Source organism: Muntiacus reevesi, chromosome 14 (assembly GCF_963930625.1).
Source record: "Muntiacus reevesi chromosome 14, mMunRee1.1, whole genome shotgun sequence".
Lineage (NCBI taxonomy): Eukaryota > Metazoa > Chordata > Mammalia > Artiodactyla > Cervidae > Muntiacus > Muntiacus reevesi.
The window spans coordinates 167,458-190,791 of record NC_089262.1 but is presented as its reverse complement, the minus strand read 5'-3'; the positions used below and the strand labels follow the sequence as shown (position 1 = coordinate 190,791).

Sequence of the window (23,334 nt, the reverse complement as noted above, 5' to 3'; positions counted from 1 at the left end):
CTGTTTTGTGGTCTGAATTCATAACCTCCAGAAAGGCCTGCGTTTAATTTTTTTTATGACTGTTCGCAAAATGTCCTGAGCCAGCAGGTGACTTGAGAACTTAGTCACTGTTTATAAGGCTCATGACTTGGGTTCTTTTTCTAATGATTATCAAACGATGTTTTATAAAATACAAACATCACCATGGTGAGATGAGACACACCAATACCTGAAACACAACAGGAACATTTACACCACAAGCTGGATTTTCCCATTCATGCATCCTCTTCTATACCATGTTCTGGTTTTTCTAGGAATTTTTATCATGAAAAAATGTTGAGCTCCAACAAGGGCTATTTCTGTTGTCTACTGAAATCATCACATAGATTTTCTTTAGTCTATTAAGGTAGTGAGTTACACTGACAGATTTTCTGATGGTGAATCATTCTTGCCTATGGAGGGTAAATCTCTTTGGATCATCATTTCTAATGTGTTCTTGGAACTGATTCATTTCACTTGGGAAATATTCATCTATATTCAAGGAAATCCACCTATAAACTTCTCTCTTCATTTTGGTGTTCAAGCGTACCTAATCATCAAACATCCTTTCCCTCTTTTTTCATTTTCTATGCCCACTTATTTATGACGAGGAAAACGTATTCCTAGAACATCTGGTTCACCTCACCTCTAAGATCTTCCAGTCTGGGTGCATTCTGGGGAGATGGTGAGTGAAAAGGGGGTGAATTTTGGTACCATGTTGGTTTATTTTATGGCTGTTAGTATATTCAGGATTTTTTCTTACATCAGTTATGGCATCTTAAAATGTTTTCCAGTAATGCATCCATTGCATCTTTATTTTAAATTTACTCATGTATGTTATTCACAATATCTTAATGATTGTTAAATCTGTTATATCTTATCAGTTATGGCATCTTAAAATTTTTTCCAGTAATGCATCCATTGCATCTTTATTTTAAATTTACTCATGTATGTTATTCACAATATCTTAATGATTGTTAAATCTGTTATATCTGTAATTATTGTGGCATGCACTGTGTTGCAGAGAAGGCAATGGCACCCCACTCCAGTACTCTTACTTGGCAAATCCCATGGACGGAGGAGCCTGGTAGGCTGCAGTCCATGGGGTCGCTAAGAGTCAGACATTACTGAGCGACTTCACTTTCACTTTTCAGTTTTCATGCACTGGAGAAGGAAATGGCAACCCACTGCAGTGTTCTTGCCTGGAGAATCCTAGGTACGGGGGAGCCTGGTGGGCTGCCGTCTATGGGGTCGCACAGAGTCAGACACGACTGAAGCGACTTAGCAGCAGCAGCACTGTGCCGAAGCAGCACTGTGTTGGGCTCGATTTAACGTTTCCCTTTATTTGAAAAGCAGGCCCTCCAGCCCCTCCTGCACAGGCTTCCCAGAGCCACGGCTAGTGAGGTGCATGAGGGACCACGGGCACGCGAGCACGCGATCAACGCCCACCCTGTCAGCCAGCTGTCTGCCTGCCTGTCTGGCGCCCTCCTCATCCTGATAAGGAAGGCAGCGGTCCAGGGAGTGTGGGTCCTGGGAAGTGTCAGACACCAAGTGTGGGATGGCTCCCTCAGCTGCGTATCGCCTCCTGCAGGCAGGCAGGAGCAGTCTGATTTTCTGGGGCCGGGGCAGAGCGGGAGGGTAGGGAGGGTTAGGCAGCTGGACGGTGGAGTTCACGATATCTCAGCTGGAATCTTTAACATGCAGACATCTAGAGACTTTACATTAACATCCATGAAGTTTGCAGCTATCAGCAATACATTATAATATTAATTTCTCTTAATTCTTGACCATGCTGGGTACTTCTTTTTTTTTTTATTTTTTGCCAATTTTATGTGATAAATTATTTTACCATTATTATAATTTTCATTATTTGATTATTAATGAGATTGAAAAACATTTCACACATTCATTGGTAACTTGTATTTCTTTTTTGGTAAAATACCTGTGCATGTTATGTGCTGATTTTTCTATTAGGATTTATAAATATCAATTTCTAGGAGCTTTCAAATTACTGGTATTGAAGACTTCTAGGGAGCCCAGGATAATGTTGCTGTTCAGTCTCTAAGTCATGTCTGACGCTTTGCAACTCCATGGACTATAGCCCACCAGGCTCTTCTGTCCTCCACTCTCTGCTGGAGCTTGCTCAAATTATGCCCATTGAGTCCGTGATGCCATCCAACCATCTCATCCTCTGTCCCCTTCTCCGATTGACCTCAGTCTTTCCCAGCATCAGGGTCTTCTCCAGTGAGTCGGCTCTTCCCATCAGGTAGCCAAAGTATTGGAGTTTCGGCATCCGTCCTTCCAGTGAATATTCAGGACTGATTTCCTTTGGGATAGACTGGTTTGATCTCCTTGTAGTCCAAGGGACTCTCAAGAGTTTTCTCCAGTACTGTAATTTGAAGGCATCAGTTCTTCGGTGCTCAGCTTTATGGTCCAGCTTTTACATCCATACATGACTACAGCTAGCAAAACCATAGTTTTGATTATACAGACCCTTCTCAGCAAAGTGACATCTCTGCTTTTTAATAGAGTGTCTAGCTTTCCCATAGCTTTTCTTCCAAGGAGCACGTGTCTTTTAATTTCATGACTACAATCAAGGTCCACACTGATTTTGGAGCCCATGAAAAGAAAATCAGTCACTGCTTCCACTTTTCACCTTCTCTTTGCCATGAAGTGATAGGTTATGGCAACCACCTAAACCCAAAGCCTCACACGTCTAAAAACTGATGGAGAACCACAAGGACAGGTAAAACTTTATGACTCTGCACCGCGTCATGATGAGGACACACAGAGGTGATGAACTGCAGGTCACATGTGATCAGAAAAGGCAATGCAACGCCCCAGGGAGCTTAGGGTGACGGCTTCAGAAGAACAAAGCGTGTAATTCCTCCTCAAGAGACTAGAGACAATTAAACACAATGTAAGGAGAAGGATAGAGCACAAGCTGGAATCAAGATTCCAGCATCAACGTCAATAACCTCAGATATGCAGATGACATCACCCTTTTGGCAGAAAGCGAAGAGAAACTGAACGGCCTCTTGATGAAAGAGGAGAGTGAAAAAGCTGGCTTAAAACTCAACATTCAGAAAACTAAGATCATGGCATCTGGTTCCATCACTTCAAGGCAAATTGGGGAAAAAGTGGAAACAATGACAAACTTTATTTTCTTGGACTCCAAAATCACTGTTGATGGTGACTGCAGCCGTGAAATTCAAAGACGCTTGCTCCTTGCAAGAAAAGCTGTGACCAACCTAGACAGCACATTAAAAAGCAGAGACATCGGTCTGCTGACACAGGTCCGTCTGGTCAAGGCTGTGGGTTTTCCAGGGTCACGTGTGGATGTGAGCGCTGGACCATAAAGAAGGCTGAGCGCTGAAGAATTGACGCTTTCGAACTATGGTGCTGGAGAAGACTCTTGAGAGTCCCTTGGACTGCAAGGAGATCAAACAAGTTGATCCTAAAGGAAATCAGTTCTGAATATTCATTGGAAGGACTGACGCTGAAGCTGAAGCTCCAATACTTTGACACCTGATGCAAAGAGCCAACTCATTGGAAAAGACCCTGATGCTGGGAAAGATTGGGGGCAGGAGGAGAAGGGGATGACAGAGCATGAGATGGTTGGATGGCATCACCGACTCAATGGACATGGGTTTGAACAAACTCTAGAAGATAGTAATGGACAGGGAAGCCTGGTATGCTGCAGTCCATGGAGTTGTAAAGAGCTGGACACGACTGAGAGACTGAACAACAGCAACAAGGAGAGAAAAATTAAAAATAAGAGAAGAAACAATGAAAATAGTTAAATAATAAAGTTTCAAATATTATTTAAATAAATAATAATAGTTTTTAAATAGTTAAATAATAAAGATTGTTACAAACTGGAAAATTGCTTCTTTAAAAAGACTAATAAAATCGATAAACTCCTAGAAGATTTATCAAGAAAAATACAAGTTACTGACACAAGGAGTTTTAAAGAAAACATCATTACACACCCTAAAGACATTAAAAATACAGTAAGGAAATATTAAAAATGATACTCAAGAAATTAAATTATTTACTGTAATTAACCCATTAGAGATAGAAACCTTGAAGCACAATTTCTGTAGAAGAAACAAAGTTATCAAGGCACTAACCCAGGATAATGTGCCTGACCCAGATGTTTTAAAAATCTTTAAAAATCAGATAATAACAATGCCCCCTAAATTGTCTCAGAAATAGAAAGTGAAAATTCCCTAATTCTTAAGAACTATAACATGGACAGTTAATTCTGATAAGGAAATTCAATAAAAATAAAATTACAGACTTTGACTACTGATTCCAAATATGCTAGATAAAATATTAGCAAACAGATTTCAATTTCACATTATGAAAAGAATAATCATGACCAAGAGACTTTATTCCAGGAATGCAAGTTTGGTTCAATATTGGGAAATTCATTAATATAATACACCAAGCTTATCTATCCCTGGATCAGGAAGATCCTCTGGAGAAGGGCATATATACCCACTCCAGTATTCTAGCCTGAAAAATCCCATGGACAGAGAAGCCTGGATGGCTACCATCCATCTGATTCCAAAGTCAGACATGACTGAGCAACTAACCAGACAAGCAGGTTTATAGTTCTAAGGAGAAAAATCTATAACTTTTGCCATCTTCATGGATGGCAAAAAAGGTTTCAACAAAATTCAACACTCATTTCTGATTAAAAAACACTCAAGAAAATAGGAATTATGGATACGTTTTAACATGATAATGCATGTGAACATGTTGTGTGTGTGTGTGTCCATGTTATTCCTAAGGTAGCAACTTAATTAATGGGGAAAAATGCTGCGTGTTTCCAGGAGGGTCGGGAAGCGAAGCAAGGATCCCGTGACATCCCACTCCAGGGGTGTGTAAACTGCAGTGCCCCTCCACTCCACCTTACACTGTGGCCACACCTGTTCATTTACGTGTGTGTGCTAGGAGAGCAAGGTTAAGTCGTTCCAAGAGAGACAACGTGGCCCATGAGGCCTGAAACTACATCTGCAACTTACAGAAAAGGTTTGCTGAGGCCTGCCGTGTAGTTTCTGGGGTGTTAAATGTTGCAGCTAGAAGGGAGCTCAACGGGAGGTATAACATCGAGAAGGTGAAAGTGTCACTACCTGCAGAGGACTCCTCGATCTGTCTGGGAAAATCTAGGGAATCAATGATAAAGTAACCAAAGTAAAGGAATTCAGTGAACAGGAAGGATATAAAATTAAATATAGTCAATAGCCTTTACATACCAGAATAATGACCATATCAGAAGACATCCTGGTGGATGAAATCCTCTTTAGAAGACCCAACACTTGCAAACTCAATCAGAAAAATGCAAATTGATGTGAAGAAAACACTAAGACATCTCAAGAGACACCAAATTATATGTGAACAATAGAAAGACACCCTCTGGTCTTGGACAGGGTGACTCAGCGTCATAAAGATGAATTTATCTATGGGGTGCAATGTCCGGCCCAAAAGGAAATCATGTGTTCTCCCCAACGTGACATCACACAAGACTCCCACGGAAACTCCCAGAAAGGGCACAGCCTCACAGCCGCACACGGGCCCTCGCTCTGCCGTGGAGCCACACCTTAGCTGTCAAGGGTGCGGCTCAGAGAAGAAGCATCGCAGCGCTCAGGCAAACATGCGGTGAGCACTCAGCAGGTCTGATCCAAGAGGGAGGCACCAGCGGGCTCCCTGGTGCTACGGTGGGCAAGGTTCGCCTGCCAGTGCAGCGGACACTGGCTTGACCCTCGGTCCGGGGAGATCCCACGTGCCGAGGGGCAGAGCCCACGAGCTCCAGCTACTGAGCCAGAGCACCGCGAGCCCACACTCTGCAGCAAGAGGAGCCAGCACAGTGAGAGACCCAGGCGCCACAACTAGAGAAAACCCATGTGCAGCACTGAAGACCCAGCACAGCCAAATAAGTGAATAAATAAACAGAAATCTTTTTTAGAAAAAGAGGGAGTCACTAAGATGTTAGAGCAGCCTAAGATGTATCAGAGATGCCAGAGGCTCACAGCTGAGATGAGACTGCTGCCTCAGAGGCAGACATGAAATTCCCCCGGAGAATCCTCGAGCACCCTTGTGCCTACATGACTTGTAAAGGAGGGGACACCCAGCGGCTCGCCTTGTTTCACAGCTCTGGATGAGTTTCTGACACAGAGGTGCAAGCAGCAGGGTGGTGATCTACAGTCAGACTTAGACTTTGCGCTGAGTCTCCTGCACGAGAAACTAAAGCTCGCACAGCCCCCTGAGGCACCCCTGCCCCTAGCAGTCTGCTGCCAGTGACCACACCTCACCAAAAGCCTATTATTAGAATACCAGCCACAGCTCCCGAACTCCAGTGAACGGACAATCGATCCTACGCACACGTGTCCCCTGGAACGTCCGTGTCCCCAGACAGACGGCAGCACTTGTCACGAGTTCCTGCGCAGTTCCAGGGAAGTGCCTGTTCACGCTGCCCACACTGCTTCAGGCATCTGGGGGAAAGCCCAGTGTTTGCCCGCGCTTGTCCTGGTGGGGGGGGGGGGGTCACAGCTTTGTGACCACGTCTGAATCTCCCCCCACGTGCCTCTGCTAGCAGATCCCAGGTTTCTTGGTGGGGGTGGGGAGACCCATGAAATGTCTGGGCTGTTACACGGTGTAACAGAGGCCAGATTTTCCCATGTGCTGACTGGCAGGGTGTGGGTCGATCAACAAGACAGGAGGCTGGGTGTGGAGAGCCCCATCTGTGACTGGTCCCCACGCGGACTTCCCACCACCCACTGGGAGGTGCCAAGTCTGGACAGTGCCCCTCACAGTTTCTGTGCCACTTCAGAGAAACTTCACCTAAAAACACAAAACCTGCATGTCCATGTTCACCGGCCCGGAGGATTTTCAGAAGTACCGTCAGCCTCAGAATCTATGCCGAGCTGGACCACTGAGGCTTGGACTCCCATGTCCCTCAGACACCGACACGTACAAGAACCACACTTTGAAATGCCAACTCTTCTCATATTGTGGTAAAATGTATGCAGCAGAAAGTTCACCGTTTTAGCCACTCTTACGCACACGGCTCATCCCTGCGAGCCTTGTGGTTGTATGGCCGCCAGCAGCAGCATCTCCAGAGCATCTCATCTTCCCAGCCTGACACTCCGGCCCTCCCCAGTCCCGGCCACCACCATCTGCTTCCTGTCTCCAGGAGCCCGACTCCTCAGGGGCCTCCTGAGTGGACTCACAGGACTGGCCCTTCCGGGCCGGGCTCAGGCACTCAGCACGACATCCTCGGGCTCATCCGTGCAGAGCCTGTGTCGGAATTCCCTTCTTCTTCGAGTCTGACTAATATTCCACTGCATGCACAGGCTGCACTGCCGATCCCTCGTCGCTCAATGGGCGTCTGGGCTGCTCTCAGCTCCTGGTAGGGGCTCCCGGAGATGCGCGCGCACTACATGGATGGAAGACGCCTAAGGCAAGGAAGAAAGGCCACAACCTTTCCTCGCTGCAGCGCTGCTGTGCAGAGGAGGTGTGTGACCACGTGGGACCTGCTGCCCCCAGAGCTGGGCGTCCCCCAGGATGAGGGCAGTGCTGGTGCTCACACCGCTGCCCATGGCCCTCCTGTGATGGCTTCCAGCGCCTCCCCTACAAACCTGGCTTCCTGTGACCCAGGGGCTCAGCGGAACACCTGCTCAGGGTGCCCGGCTCCTTCCCCACCCTGCACCACAGCCGGCAGATTCTAGTGGCCAAGGCCCTGGGGGCTGGTGCTGCGGCCACCGTGACCAAGCCTTCCGGCCAGGAAAGCCGGAGCGGGCAGCCACGGGCCTCGCACCTGACCTGGAGCTGGCAGGGACATCCCGGGAGGGGCTTGCAGGCTGCCCATCTAACTCCCACCCCAGGAATCTGGGCAGAAGCAGGGTGGCGCCACCGCAGGCTTCGGTGGCCTTGTGTGGCTCTGTTACTGTGGCAACAAGGTTACTGTCCCTCCTTCTTATAGACTCACTGACCAGTGGCTGCGTGGCCCAGGTGGCCAAGCCCAGACACCACGCGGGGCTGGGCTGGTGGTAGCCTGAGAGCCTCGTTCCCCCCACCCCGGGCAAGCTGCGGGCGTGGGGACTCCCACTTGCCCCCAGCGGCGGGAGTGGGTGAGGTGGGCGCCACCAGCCGTCCACACAGCGTTTCCCGTCTCAGAGGCAGACCAGACTCACAATGTCCCACTAATAACAGTCCAAAGCCCAAAGAGATGCTCATGGTCTGAGTGCATCAAATGCCGTCTCAAAAAAGATTTTACAAGATTAGTCACAGCCGAAAACAACCTTAATTTTAACTCACCAGGCAGAAATTTTAAAAAGAAAAACGACCATAAATGCTGTTTGCCGAGTCATATGGATTCAATATCAGATCGACGTTCTGGCCTGGAAACCTCACGCCAAGTACCGCTGCAGATGTGGGACGGCCGGAGCAAACATGCATCGCAAACGTTTGTTTGTTTTCTCTCTCTCTTTTAATCCTGCAAGACTTTTGTGTTTCTTTAAATATGGTACATGGAAAATGAGATCACTTCTCCAAGCGGAGAAAAGAATTTGGCCCCTAGCTGAAGGCTGCGCTTTTTTAGGAGGAGAAACAACCGCGTCCACGTTCAGTGACAGCCAGTCACGGGAGCTGCACCTGCCACCGCAGGGCCGGCCACTTGCCCTGCCCCGGACACCACCGGCGGCCCCGCGGTGCGGATCGGGGCACACGGCCGAGCAAGCAGCACTCCTCTGGACAGCCCTTGAACATCCAACGCAGGCAGAAAAAAATAGCCGGCGAGCACTTCAAAGATTGCTCGTCAAGGTCACAGCAGAGGAAGAAGAAGAGAGAAAAGGAACAGTTCCAGCAGCCCCTCTCCTCGCCCCTCCCTGGAATGAAGGGAAGTTGGGAGCTGGGCCCTCCCCTGAGAGCTGTCGCCATGGCAACAGAGCAACACCACAGGCCAGGCTGCCAGTCACGCGAGCGGGGCACCGGCCGCTGGGCCTGCTGGAGCCAGATCACTCGCTGGGCCTCGCCGCGGGGCTCGTGTGCGTGCGAGGCGCTTCTGCTGGGGACGGCTCGCCGGCTGTTTATAGATCCCACAAACAGTAAACTTGGCCTTGGGCTCCAGCCTCGGAGAGCGACGGTGCTTGCAAACAGTTTTCGAAAGAGGCAGTGAGCTGACAGGGCAGAGCCACAAGGGTGGAGGCAGGTGTGGACCCCCGGGCCCTGGGTGCCGGACCCCTGCTGCCCGACCCTGCTCCACCATCCACGGCCCCGGGGTCATCCTCTCCAGGTGAGCAGCTGGACAGTACAGGTGTCTGGACGGTGAGTGTGGCCCTGGGCCCTCCGGCGGCCGGTGGGAGCGGAGCCCAGAATCAGACACAGAAAGTGGCCACTGCAGACATCGCTCTTCCTTCCCTGGGCGGATGTGACCATTTCAAAAACACCTCAACCAAAGGCTGCTTTTTCAACAGCTGTGTGACCTTGGGCAAACTACTTAATCTCTCTGGGCCTCAGGTTCCTCATCTAAAAACTAGAGATGACAGCAGGGACCATCTCTGAGCTCAAATAAGCACCCACACAGAGTAAGGGCAGAATCAATATTGGTCCTGTTAATTAGAACTCGGGGTTTTGTGCTGGAACGAGTGATTTACCAAAAGTGTTGGCAGTGTGTCCTAAAGAGAAAACAAAGCCCTGTTTGAAGACTGAGACGACTCTCTGAATATAAACTTAAGCTTAGCTCCTGAAAAGCAGTTATGGGCAATTGATAAACAGGTGCTCCTGGCAACCCTAAGGGAGCAGCAGTGCTTAGTCTGAGAGTCCATCCTGCCGGGGTCCTGGTACAGGAGGAGTGGCCCCCACTCACCCCCCAAATCTCCAACCAGGGGCCACCAGCCTCAGCCTCATAGCCGAGGGTCACTCCAGACCTGTGGACAGGTTCTGCACCATCCCTCTGCCCCCGGGGAGCCCAAGGGGGCCTGCAGGAGGGGGCGTGCCACTGGGAGCTGGCGAGAGCCCCTGTGGAAGAGTCGTCGTCACGCAGGAAAGCTGACCCGACGGCACCGCAGGGAGGAGCTGGTGTGAGCCCTCAGACTGCACATGGAACAAACCAGGGGTAGACTGGGCTCCACGGCAGGGGGGGAGCCCGGGTTCCATGGGGGGGGGGGGACCCGGGCTCCATGTGGAACAAACTGGCCATGGCCTCGGCTGTGGGACAGGCAGGTTCTCAGGGCCCACGACATTCAGCTGCTCCTCCGTGAACCCAGGGTGACCCAGAGTGAGCCAGGAGCTCTTCTCTAGTGATAAACCCTGCCGATGATGCAGGCCCGCAGTGTCTCAGGGCCTAGAGATGAACAGCAAGGCTGACATGGAGCCCATGCAGCAGGCGCGAGCCGGCCCGCAGGTCCTCCTCCAGGGGGCCAGCCTGTGTCCTCACCCCGCTCAAGTCCCCGCCGGGACCCTCCCTATGACCATGGGCTCAGTGAAGGCAGAGCCTGGGGCACATACGTCCAACTCCGGGAGAGCCCAGGGCAGAGCAGGGCCTGAGTGGCCACAGGGATAGCTGACCAGGAAGCCCTGCTTGGTGACCATGAATGATCAGGGGTTCAAGGTGGACAGCTGAAGTGACCATGGATGGCCAGGAGGTACACAGCAGAGAGTTCTAGGTCTAAAAGCCACAGAGAGGCTCCAAACAGCTGAACTATCTTCAGTGGTAGGGCCAGGAGCTCTGGGCTTCTGACCACAGGGAGACTGCTGGATGGACATGTGCACCACGGTGGACATGGCCAGAGGCTGGTACTGCCCTGGGATGCTCAGTGAATGTCAGACAGGTGGGGTGGGGCCTGGGGTCTGCTGGGCAGTGGGGGCAGCCTGCCCTTCAGGGCTGTGTCCACCGTCAGGCCAGCCCCTGGGGAATTCACACTTTACTCACGCCTGTCACGTCCCTGAAAGAAGAGCCACATCAAAGAAGTTTGGGAACAACAGGGTCACAGCAGAAGATGAGACAGGATTTCTCTGAGCGCAGAGACCAGAGTGGGAGATGGAGCAGCCCCTGCAGCAGCCCACTCAGCGGATCCAGAAAACGCGTGGGTGCAGGTACACGAACACCAAGGTGCTCTCCCCAGAGCCGAGGGTAGGAGGGCCTCAGACGCATACCTGCGACCTCGCCAACACTACCATCCAGCAGTCGGGGTCCCGGGTGTGCGACGCCCCCTCCTGCAGCCCGGCCCCTCTGACGGCGACCCTGAGACCTCTGCCCCCAGGCCGCCTCGCCTCCCACCCCTGCCGGCTGATTCTGTGTCCCACTGTGCGGGCTCTGGGGTTTTGTGTCCCTGTTTCTAGAGGACCCGTGGGCCCAGCACCAAGCGGAGGAAACTGTAGCAGGGAGTCCTCAGCCACAGCCCACCAGGAGCATACACACTTGGCCCCTGCTCCCTCCTCCCAACCAGGAGAAGGGGTTACTGGGTCTTTCTCTAGGAGAGCAACAGTCCGAAGGTGAGAAAGTCTGCACTCTCGTTCTCGGCACGTCACTTGTGGTTCCTGAGAACTTCCCGGGAATTGTGCTGGCTTTTCCAGAAACGGCGCCAGCTTGGTTGGCACGGGTCAACAGCCTGCTGAGTGAGTGTGGTCCTCGGGGTTCCCAGACACGCAAGGCCCTCTCACGGCGCTTCCTCGAGGCTCGTGGGTGCCACGAGGCCACGTGAGCCACCTGCCCAGGGCCAGCAGCAGGAACGGCAAAACCCCCTCAATCGGGAGCCAGCACGCTGGCCCGTTTGCCACCCCTCCCTGGAGGATCTTGACCGCTGTAACCCAAGGACGCTGCTGCGGCCTCAAAGGCAGAGACGCAGCACAACCCAGTGACCCTGTGCGTCCCTGCCCTGCAGCCAGGTTCAGGCTTCTGTGTCTGCACAGGGCGAGCCAGCACAGGCTCCATGCTCCACCCTGCAAAGTCACCCTCCTTATCCTAGTGGGGGCCCAGGGCTGTCTGGGTCAGGATGAGGAGGGCGGTGGCCTGAGCCCAGGGTGGGCATTCGGGGGGCGTAGAGAACAGAAGTAGGAACCCTTTCCTCCTCTGCTGGGCCCTTTGCGTTGCCTGGTGGGATGAGGGAAGCAGGGCTGCAGGGCACAGCTGAGCCGTATCCCAGGGACTCACCCCTCCCGCCCCATGCACACCCCAGACCAGGGTTCCTCCCAGGGCGGCCCTTTCTAGAGGGGACCCTCACCAAGGAGGCAAGTCCACCCGGCCCACCCCCCTCTCCCTGACCCTCCGGCCCCCAGCACACAGGCGCCAGGACACAGCTCAGGGGATGCCCAGCGGATGGGGCAGCACAGAGCAGAGGATGAGACGAGCATGAGTTTAAAATACAGATTTAAGGAGGTAAGAGAATAGCAAAATGAAATGATAAGAAGAAACAGTGCGAGCAAATCAAGGGGAAGCACTTACTAGGTAAGAAAATGTAGGGATGAAGCGGGGACTGGCGGAGGGTGGGACAGGGCTGAGCGACCGAGCGGAGCACAGCAGGGGACTGCTGGGGTCCATGCGACGGGCACAGCCTGGAGGACCGGCCCTGGGGCAGCAGAGCAGGACACAGGTCACGAGAGACAGAGCTGCGGGCGGGAGGTCTGCCCAGGGGCTCTGGGCGCGGGGCTCCAGGGGTGGAACTAGTAGCCCAGAGGGACAACGGGAAAAACATCCAAACTGGAGAAGAAAGGCCTCAGCTGGAAAGAACTCAGAGCACCAGGCAGGAAAAACAAGACGAAAGACACATCACAGTGAAATTCAAGAATATCAGGGCCAAAGACACGCTCACAAAAGCTCCAGACGGAGCCAGAGCAGACCTACCACAGAGAACAAGCCTCAGACCCCGGTGGCAGCACCAGGCTGCAAATCGTGAGGCAGGATTTGTGAAGGTTGAGGGAAAAACTTTGAACCTAAGAATCTATACTCAGCCAAGTTGTGATCCCAGTGTGAAAGCACGGGTGAGATGCAGAAAGATTTCACAGGAGCCTCACGGCAAAGCGCTCGGGGGCTGTGGGGAGGGGGGCCATGTGCAGAACCTCAGAGGGGCCTAGAGAACTGAGGACCACGGCAGGACCTGTGTCATCCAGGATTCAACTTCTGGACAGTCACTGTGTCCATGCGGGGCCACCGGGCGATCCCTGAGAACAAAAGCAGAGTGCGTGACTCCTTTAGCACGAGAAAGCGCGACCTGAATGGGGAGCTAGAGAGAAGAACAAGAAACCCAGGAAAGTACAGTCAATAGAAATTACAAAATACAAGGGCAGAAATTAGCCCCCAGCAAGAGTAATTACATGAAGAATAAAGAGGCTAGACTCCCAGCCAGGCCTCGTGGTGCAGCGCAAGGCCAGTTAACGGGAGCGGGAGCCTGGCGGTGACAGCGAGGCGCCGTCCCAGCTGTGGGATGCCGGAGAGCGGGGCAACCTGAGCGGCCGAAGGACACCCAGCGGGACGAGGGACAGAGTAAGCACAGGGTGTGAGGGCTGCCTGCTCGCAGCTCCCTGAGAGGCCGCCCCAGCTCCCCAGGGTTTCAGGTGTCCACGTGTCCCCACCGCCACCACAGCCCTGCTTCTGCTGACTAAGCGGCATCACGGCTCTGCTAGAACCCGAGCTGCTCCGTGCTCCAGACGCTTCTCAGTGGGCGTGGGGGGATGCACTGTCCTCAGTGCCCGCTGGGCGATGACTTACCCTGCAGTGAGTGGTTCACCACCTTCTCCCCACCTCCCGGTGGGCCCCGGGCTCCAGCTCCCCGCCTGACACTTGGTCACGGCCTGTTCCATGCGGAGAAAGTGGAACTGGGAGGCTCAGGAGTGCCCCCGCCCCTCCAAGGCAGGCAGGTGCCCCCTCCCCTCAGGCACCTCCCCATGGCCTTCCCGACTCTGCCTCCTTGTCTCAGAACCGACCCTCCTGTCCTGGGTGTTGAGTTTCACAGAGGCGAACGTTTGGTATTGGAGCTTCAGCTTCAGCATCAGTCCTCCCAGTGAATATTCAGGACTGATTTCCTTTAGGATTGACTGGTTTGATCAATACTTGACTCCAATACTTTGGCCACCTGATACAAAGAACTGCCTCATTTGAAAAGATGCTGACTTTGGGAAAGACTGAAGGCGGGAGGAGAAGGGGACGAGAGAGGATGAGATGGTTGGATGGCATCACCGACTCATTGGACGTGAGTTTGAGCAAGGTCTGGGAGTTGGTGATGCACAGGGAGAGCTGGTGTGCCGCGGTCCATGGGGTGGGACATGACTGAGCGACTGAACTGAACTGAAACACTTGGTCCTTTCTCTCTGTACTGGTCACCCATGGGGCCTTTGGGCCGGAAACTCAGTCCCGGGTTCTGGGAATCTTCTGGGTGGCTTCCTTGACCATTTCCTCCCCTCTGATCTTTCTGAAGCTCTGAGTACACAGGTCCCCGGGGCCTGGTAACTTCCCCAACTTTCCTGTTTTTCTCCGCCTGTTCCTCAGTTACGCGCAGGAGGACTGGACCTCTGGGCCCTCCCACAGATTTCCAGATTTCGCTCCCATGCCTTTAATTATGAATGCTTTTAAGATCTCCAGCGGTCCCTGTCACGGGTGCGCGTCCCTTTGTCTGAGGAGCCAAGGGCCGCGTGGGCTGTCTGTGCAACCTCCCCTCCGCACGGCTGTCTCTGTGCAGCTGCCTTCTCGTGGCTCCTGGGCTTGGCTCCATCAGCCTCCTCCCAGAGACCCACGACCCCTCAGCGTGCTGGACTCGAGGAGCAGGCGCGGGCCCCCTGTGCAGCCTCGGAGCTGCATGTCCTGCGGAGAAGCCTGGATGTCCACACCTTTAGTCCCGTCTGCACAGGCCCTCTTCTGTGTAAAGTAACAAGTTCACAGGCTCCGAGAACAGGCCAGGAACCCGCGCCTCACTCGACCAGCCGCAATTACTGCACACACACAGACCCAGAGTGTGCGGGCCGCACTCAGGGCACAGGAAGCAGAGGCCGCCAGCTGGCGGTCAGGGAAGGGGTGCAGAATGGCCAGCCTCCTCCCGGAGAGAAGGGGAAGCACTGAGCAAGGAAAACACCAGGAAAGATGCAACATCTCAGACGAGAAATAGAGGCCATGAAAAAAATGAGAATTTTAGATGAGAAATAAAATATATGAAGTAAAAATTTCACTGGATGGGCTGAAGGGCAGGATGGAGGTGACACAGAAGAGCCAGTAAAGACAATGGGAAGTTACCAGCCTGAGAGAGAAAATATGGGGGAAAAGTGAGGGGTGCCTCAACCCCTGCAGACAGGGTGAGAAGGCCTAACAGCTGGGCAGTGAGGCTTCTGAAGTGAAAGAGGGGCAATAGAAACCATTTGAAGACTGTGGCTGGAAACTTCCCCAATTTGGTGAAAGACACAAATCCAAAGGCTCAGGTGCATGCACGCTAAGTCGCTCAGTCGTGTCTGACTCTCTGCGACCCTATGGACTATGTAGCCCGCCAGGCTCCTCTGTCCATGGGATTCTCCAGGCAAGAATACTGGAGTGGGTAGCCATGCCCCTTCTCCAAGGGATCTTCCAGACTCAGGGATCAAACATGAGTCTCTTTCATCTCCTGCGCTGGCAATCAGGTTCTTTACCACTAGCTCCACCTGGGAAGCCCTCAGAAAGCTCAGTGAACCCTAAATAAGACAATCTAATAAACCCAGCATATACCCAAGCCCAAGCATATCAAAATTAAGCACAAAGGTCAGTAGAGATACTGAAATGGAATACTAATAAGTACTACTAAAGTCAAAAGAGAGGTAGAAAAAAAACAAAATATAGAAAAATTATGAAATGGTAGACCGAAATCCAATAATATCAATGATTACTGTAATATAAATGCCCTAAATACACCAATTAAAATGATACTGTTGGACTGGACTCAGAAAAACAAAACCAAAAAAAGGCCCAAATACACCATCAATACATTTAATGTAATAATACAAATGGGTTAAGATGAAAAGATGAAGCAAGGTATTTCAAGGAAACATTACTTAGAAGAAAACTGGTATGACTGTATTAGTATCAGACAAAGCAGACCTCAGGAAAACTACAATAAAGGCGTGTTTAGTAATAATGATAGAAAGGTCAATTCAAGAAGAAAACGTGATGATCCTAAGTTAAGTCTTCAGCATGCAATGGAGCCCCAAAGAACACAGAGCAAAACTGATAGACCGTAAAGAGAAGGACAGAAGCCCACAGTCACACCAGAAGGTATCTTTAAGGTTAGGACCAGACAGAAAACCAGCAAGGACATAGAAACTGTCAGCGTCATCAGATGACTTGATGTGGCTAATGTTCCGCAGACTTCTCACCCAAGGACGGCAGTTGGGCTCACAGACAGCCTTGTCCTTCAGGAGGGAGGGGCAGGGCATCTCTGGGATCTCTCATAAAAGCACCAACCCCACTCATGACCACCTCACCGGCAAACACCGCCACTCTGGAGGGCGGTCTCCAGTCATGTGTGAGTCTGAATTACATTAACTTTGGGGGGGTCAGTCTAGTGTGAATCTGAATGACATTGATTTTGGGGGGCCAGGGGGACACGAGTGTCCAGCCTGCAGCAACAATCAGTGAGACTAACAGCTGTGTGCCTTTGGAAAAAATCAATAGAGTGAACGCACTTCTAGCCCAAGTGACTAAGAAAAACCAAGAGAAAACACAAATTACCAATGAAACGGAAAATGAGACAAAGCTACAGAATCCACAGACATTAAAAGGGCAACATGTGAAAACCATGGACAGCGTTGTACTCATAAAATCAATACTGTAGATGAAGTAGACCAACTCCTTGAAATACACAAACTACTCAAATTCACACTAGAATAGTCCTTTATTAATAAAGGAAAATGCACTCACAGTTTAATCTTCTATGATTTAAACTAAAGAAAATCCCCAGACCAGTAGTTTTCTCTGGTGAATTCTATAATCACTTGAGGAGGGATAACATTAATTCTACACAAGCTCTTTCAGGAAAAAAAAGAAAAGGGAATACTCTGAACCAGTGTTATGAAGCCTCCATCAGCATGCCACCACAACCAGACAAAGACATTACAAGAAAACAATAAAATAGTTCTCATGAACATAAGTACAAAAATCTCCACAAATATTAGCAAAATTTAATCCAGCAATATATAAATAAGATCTATTCTGGGCATGTAAGGTTGAGTAAGCATTTGAAAACCAATTAATGTAATTCACAATATTAAATATAAAAAGACTCAGGAAGAAAAACCACCATCATCTCAACAGATGCAGAAAAAACATCTAACAAAACTTAATATCCATTCATAATAAGAACTCTCAGAGATGAAAGAATAGTGGGAAATTTCTTAATCTACTGCTAAGTTGCTTCAGTCGTGTCCGACTCTGTGCGACCCCATAGACGGCAGCCCACCAGGCTCCCCCGTCCCTGGGATTCTCCAAGCAAGAACAGTGGAGTGGGTTGCCATTTCCTTCCCCAACGCATGAAAAGTGAAAAGTGAAAGTGAAGTCACTCAGTTGTGTCCGACTAATAGCGACCCCATGGACTGCAGCCTACCAGACTCCTCCGTCCATGGGATTTTCCAGGCAAGAGTACTGGAGTGGGGTGTCATTGCCTTCTCTGTTTCTTAATCTAAGGCATCTATAGGTTTCTTAATCTAAGACATCTATAAAAAGCAAAATGAGCATAATAAAAGGCAGAGACATTACTTTGGCCACAAAGGTCCAAATAGTCTAAGCTATGGTATTTCCAGTATGGAAATGGATGTGAGAGTTGGATCATAAAGGCTGAGCACCAAAGAATTGATGCTTTTGAACTGTGGTGTTGGAGAAGACTCTTAAGAGTCCCTTGGACAACAAGGAGATCAAACCAGTAATTCTAAAGAAAATCAACCCTGAATATTCCTTGGAAGGACTGACGCTGAAGCTGAAACGCCAATACTTTGGCCATCTGATGTGAAGAACTGACTCATTGGGAAAGACCCTGATGCTGGGGATGATTGAAGGCGGGAGGAGAAGGGGACACAGAGGATGAGACGGTTGGATGGCATCACCGACTCAATGGACAGAGTGTGAGCAAGCTCCGGGAGATGGTGAAGGACAAGAAAGTCTGGCGTGCTGCAGTCCATGCGGTGGCAAAGAGTCGGACACGACTGAGCAATTGAATGACAACAACACAGTAATTAAGGCAGCAAGGTATTTCTCTGTGGAAGGTTAGACATGTGGTCAATGCGCCAGGTGGGGTCCAGAAACAGACTCAAAACTATGACCAACTGATGTTTTTATGAAGGTATAAAGGTAATTCAATAGAGAAAGGATCAACTTTTGAATAAATGGTTCTGAAAAAACTAGACTTCATATGCAAAAATAAACAAATCTTGCCCTATGTGTCCCACCTTACCCTAAAGTTAATTAAAAATAGATCACAGACTCGAGTGTAAAGCTTAAAACTGAATGCAACAGTATGAAGCGCTGGACTCAAACATAAAAGAAAAATCTTTGCAACCTTGGAGTAAGTAAAGATTTCTTATAGCTGACACCAAAATCATGACCTATTATTAAAAAATGGATAGACTGAATTTTGTCAAAGTTAATACTTTCACTCTCTGCAAGGCCCTGTGAAGAATGAAACAACAACAACAACAACAACAACAAAACAAAACAAAAGAAAAAGAATGAAAAGACAAGTCAGGCTGGGAGCAAACACTACAGAATCTACACACAGGGAGACATGTTGGAACATTTACACGCGCTCAGAACCCAACAGTTAAGAAAGCAAACAACCCCATCTTCTCTTGATGGACAAAGACTTGAGCAGACAGCTTACAAAGAGGATCTGTGGATGGCAAAGAGACTCACGAAAAGATGCTCAACGTTATCGGTCATGAGGGAAACACAAATCAAACCCTCAAGTGGCCCAGCTCCTAAAACGGCTTGGTACACTGGGCACACCAGGGACTTGGAGCAGCGCGGAGCTCCGTCCCTGTGACAGGGACGCGCCGGCACAGCCGTCCAGGCAAGCAGAGTGGCCGTCTCTCGCAAAATTAAGCACACACACGCCCATCATCCGAATCAAAGGAAAACCTGTGTGCAGAGAGACCTGTGTGAGAATGTTCATCACAGCTCTACTCACAGCCGCGCAGCCTGGAAACAGCCCAGAGGCCTCAGCGGCTGGGAGGGCCAGTGCAATGAGACGCCCACACCGCAGGTGCCGGACGCTCGGACACTCTGGCGCAGGATGCGGAGCTGGGGGCGGGTGGGGGTCTGGCTGCAAACGGAGAGCAGGAGGGAAACCTGGGGGGGAGGACTTGCTCAGTGCTGTCTCCCTACACCGCCAGAAAGGACACAGCTCAGAAAAAAGTCCCATGCAGCCCAGGACACCTCATCTCTAGCCAGGGTCAAGGGGTCAAGGTGTCTCCCGGCCAAGCAGGAGACACCCTCCTTGGTGGGAGTGGCCCAAGGCCCACAACACCGCCACGAACACAAAGGCCCAGGCCTCTCCCCCGTGGAGGCAGGACAGCCCGGAAACACCAGGGAAGTGAGGTCCCGGGAGGTGGTCCCGGCTGCAGGACGGTGCCTGGTGCTCTAACCTGGACAGCAAGCTGTGTGCATTGGCTTCTCTGTTTATAGCGCAGAGCGAAAGTTTAAACACGATTTTATGGTTAAGATGTCATTTTAATCTTGAACGTGAATAGGGAAAGAGCGATGCCAGTTATCATCTGGCAAGAATGAAATCCAGGCTGGCAGGACGTTCTCCACGTTCACTAGCACTAACAGAAAAAAACCGCTTCAAAGGAAAAATAACATTTAAGATTTGCTTCCTACAAACTCTATAAGTAATGAATATGGGAACGTTTCCTCTTCTGAAAGCACAGCCTTTCCCAAAGCACTCTGCTCTTAGGCCTACTCTCTGCTCCACAGGCCCCGGGGTGGCAGGACCCAGCACCCTGCAAACTTAAATGCAAACCCTGTCACCTGCGAGAACACCGTCTGCCCTCACATGTTTTCACCTCTTTGGGAAAAAGGTGATCTGTACGCTCCTAGGGCCTCCGAGCATCCAGACCCCTCGGCAGGGCCGAGGCCCGGGGACTGTGGGATGGGGATGGGGGGGGCCATGTGGCCAGCACGAGAAGGTGTAGCATGACGCGGGCCGTCGGGGGGCCCAGTTGGGGGTGGGGGGGCCGCTGAGCAGACATGGCAGAGCAGGGCCGGGAGGCAGACCCTGAGGAGCCAGTCGGCCAAGTCTGCCTGTCCCTGCCGTGCACTACTCCACCCTCTCTTCCTGGTCCACACCGCTAACAAAGCACTGAGGCAGGAGCCTGGCTGAGGTGAAAAGGTGTCTGCTGGGTCCCCTTCCTCATGGAGGAGGCTGCCCGGGAGGAGCTGTCGGGGACACGAGGGAAAGAAGGCCCCGTGGTCACTGCCAAGGTCACCGCGTGTCCCTGTGCAACACTCAGACCCCGAGTGGGGCGCTGGCCCGGCGGGGGGAGGCACCCGAGTGGGTGTCAGCCGGTGACCACTATCACACCAGGCCCAGTGTGGCCGGCGGGGAGGGGGCTGCGGGCCGCGGAGTAGCCTGGGCTGCAGACCAGCCACTTGCAGGGACCGAGCCGCTTTCAGAGGCGGGCGGACAGGCGGCTGCCCCACGGGGCTTCTCCCAGCTGAGCGCACCTGCCCTCCGCCCCATCCCCTAACACACATGCCGAACTGGGGGGCCACGGAGGGCACGAGGCTGCGGCTGGCTTCACCTGGGGGCAGAACTGCCCACCAAACAAGGCTGCAGGCCCAGAACCAGAGGCTCAGCTCTGGGCCTGCGGGCAGACACGCCAGAGACACGGGGGCCCGGGAGGACAGCCAGGGCAGCCCAGCTCCAAGGGCACTGTGGCCGCCGGTTACGGGCAGCCTGCTAGGGGCTGGTCCCCGCACCTCAACCCCCGGGGAGGGATGGCCTGCACCCCCGCCCTCCCGGGGGGGCCTGCATCTCTCTGGTAGCCACGCAGCACTCTCACCCTGTGAGCAGTGATTGATCCCACCCAGGAAGCCCCACCTCCCTTATCTTGTCAGGAAAAGCAGTTCAGAACCACCAGGCAGGCCGCCGCCCGTGACGTTCACTGTGTGGTATCAACAACGGGGTCAGCCCGGGACTCTCAGTGCATGATTTTCTGTCCTTAGTCTGAGGGGAAAAGCCTACTCGGTATTTTATTAGGTTCTTGCATCAACAAGTAAAACCAGAAAATGCAGAAGGGGAAGCGAGGTTCCCATCTGAAGCCCACAGCCTGGAGGTCACCCGTGTGTGCTGCCCAGGGGTCCTGGAGCCCACCTGCAACCAAGCCCTCCCGAGACTGAGCTCCCTGGTGGTTGTGAATGGTCAAGACTGATGCCGCAACACGGCCAGGAGACCCGGGAGTGTGGGGCGGGAGTGGGGGGGGGCTCACCTCCAGCAGCAGTCTTCCCTCCAGCATGGCTGAGCCTGCAGACCCTCCACGTGGACCCCGGTCTCCTGGCGAGGGGGCAGCAGCTACCGGCTTCCTCGGGCGCCTCTCCTGCAGGGCTGAGGGGGGCACGGTCAGTCACGTTCTTCCTGTGTCCCCGGCTCCCACCCTCTGCAGGCATGCCAGTCCAGGTCTGCCCTCCTCCCAGGTACCCAGGGCAGCGCCAGACAGCTGGTGGGGGACATTCAGGGATGGGGCTTCTCGACTGGCTGCACTCCGAGGACCCCACCCCACCCTGCCCTCGGCCTCCCCCGATGAGCTTCTTAATCCCCTTCCCACCTCAGGGACCCTCCAGGGGTCCCAAAGGTCCCCACTCAAGACCCAAGCCTAGGCAGGTCCCCAAACTGGACACCACTGTTTGAGGGAACCAGTCACCAGGAGCCCTGCACACCCCTTCCTGTCTCTCCGTCCTGGAGCCCTGACCTGACCCAGATTGGAGCGGCCAGTGCCTGCGGACCCCCACCCCTGCCAGAGCCCCCTGCCGCCCGCCACCCCCACTCTGGCCTCATCTGCACTTGAGGTGAAGCGCTCAGACAGACAGACGTCCACATCCCAGCCCTGAACTCCACGCTCTGTCATCAGCTCCTGGAATTATGAGGGTTCCCAACCAGGAGCTGGCCTGGTGCTGACGCCTCCATGGAGGCCTCTAGGACTGCGCTTCCACTTCCCCTGATTTGGGGGGTGTCAGTGCCACCAAGGGCCCTCCAGGCCATCACCACCTTGTCTTGTGTTGGGGTAAAATACAAGCACAGCGCAGAGCTCCCCAACACTTCCTCCCAAACCAGAAGTTGTACTAAACACTCCCTCCAGGGGCCATGGGGTTCCCCAGGAGCTGGTCAGAAATGCAGGGTCCCAGGTCCCCAGTTTCCCTCCAGGTTGGGTGGGGCCCACTGCAGATGGAGACCCCTCACACACACACTCACATACAGACACATGCACACAGACACAGAGACACATGCAGAAACACACACACAGACATACATAGACACATACATATACACACTCACAGAGACACATACAGAGACACATGCAGACATACACACACACGGAGACACACACAGACACACACAGACACACAAACACACAGAGACACACAGAGAAACAGACACACAGAGAGACACAACAGTCATGCACACACACACACACACAGGGACACAGACGTGCACATACACACAGAGACACAGAAACACCAGACACACACAGGCACGCGCACACATAAATAAGGACACACACAGGCAGCAGCCAAACTGACCACCCCTCTACCTCCCTGGTCCAGGCTAAGGGTGTCCACAGGAACAAAGGGCTCCTCCGGAAGCCCTCAGCCCCACCCCCTCGGTGGTCCCCTCGGCAGCCCTGCCATGGCCTCCCTGATCCCCCTTCTCAGAAGCTGCACTCCATCCCCTCCCTCCTCCTCAGAAGGTGCACTCCATCCCCTCCCTCCTCCTCAGAAGCTGCTCTCCATCCCCTCCCTCCTCCTCAGAGCTGTGCTCCATCCCCTCCCTCCTCCCCAGAAGCTGCACTCCATCCCTCCCTCCTCCTCAGAAGCTGCACTCCATCCCCTCCCTCCTCCTCAGAAGCTGCGCTCCATCCCCTCCCTCCACCTCAGAGCTGTGCTCCATCGCCTCCCTCCTCCTCAGAAACTGCGCTCCATCCCCTCCCACCTCCTCAGAAGCTGCACTCCATCCCCTACCTCCTCCTCAGAAGCTGCGCTCCATCCCCTCCCTCCTCCTCAGAGCTGTGCTCCATCCCCTCCCTCCTCCTCAGAGCTGTGCTCCATCCCCTCCCTCCTCCTCAGAAACCGTGCTCCATCCCCTCCCTCCT

At 52.5% G+C, this 23,334-nt stretch overlaps 1 protein-coding gene across 2 annotated transcripts in view; it reads right to left on the bottom strand.

Moving 5' to 3' along the window:
• The window catches only part of AHRR (aryl hydrocarbon receptor repressor), an 89,559-nt gene that overhangs the window by 25,708 nt on the left and 40,517 nt on the right, over positions 1-23,334 (bottom strand). Inside the window, exon 4 of one of the 2 annotated variants that reach the window (XM_065905292.1) lies at positions 21,457-21,572. In XM_065905292.1, the coding sequence (XP_065761364.1) occupies positions 21,457-21,572 (116 nt within the window). The remainder of the gene's footprint in view (positions 1-21,456; positions 21,573-23,334) is intronic. The other variant, XM_065905293.1, reaches the window with a different exon arrangement.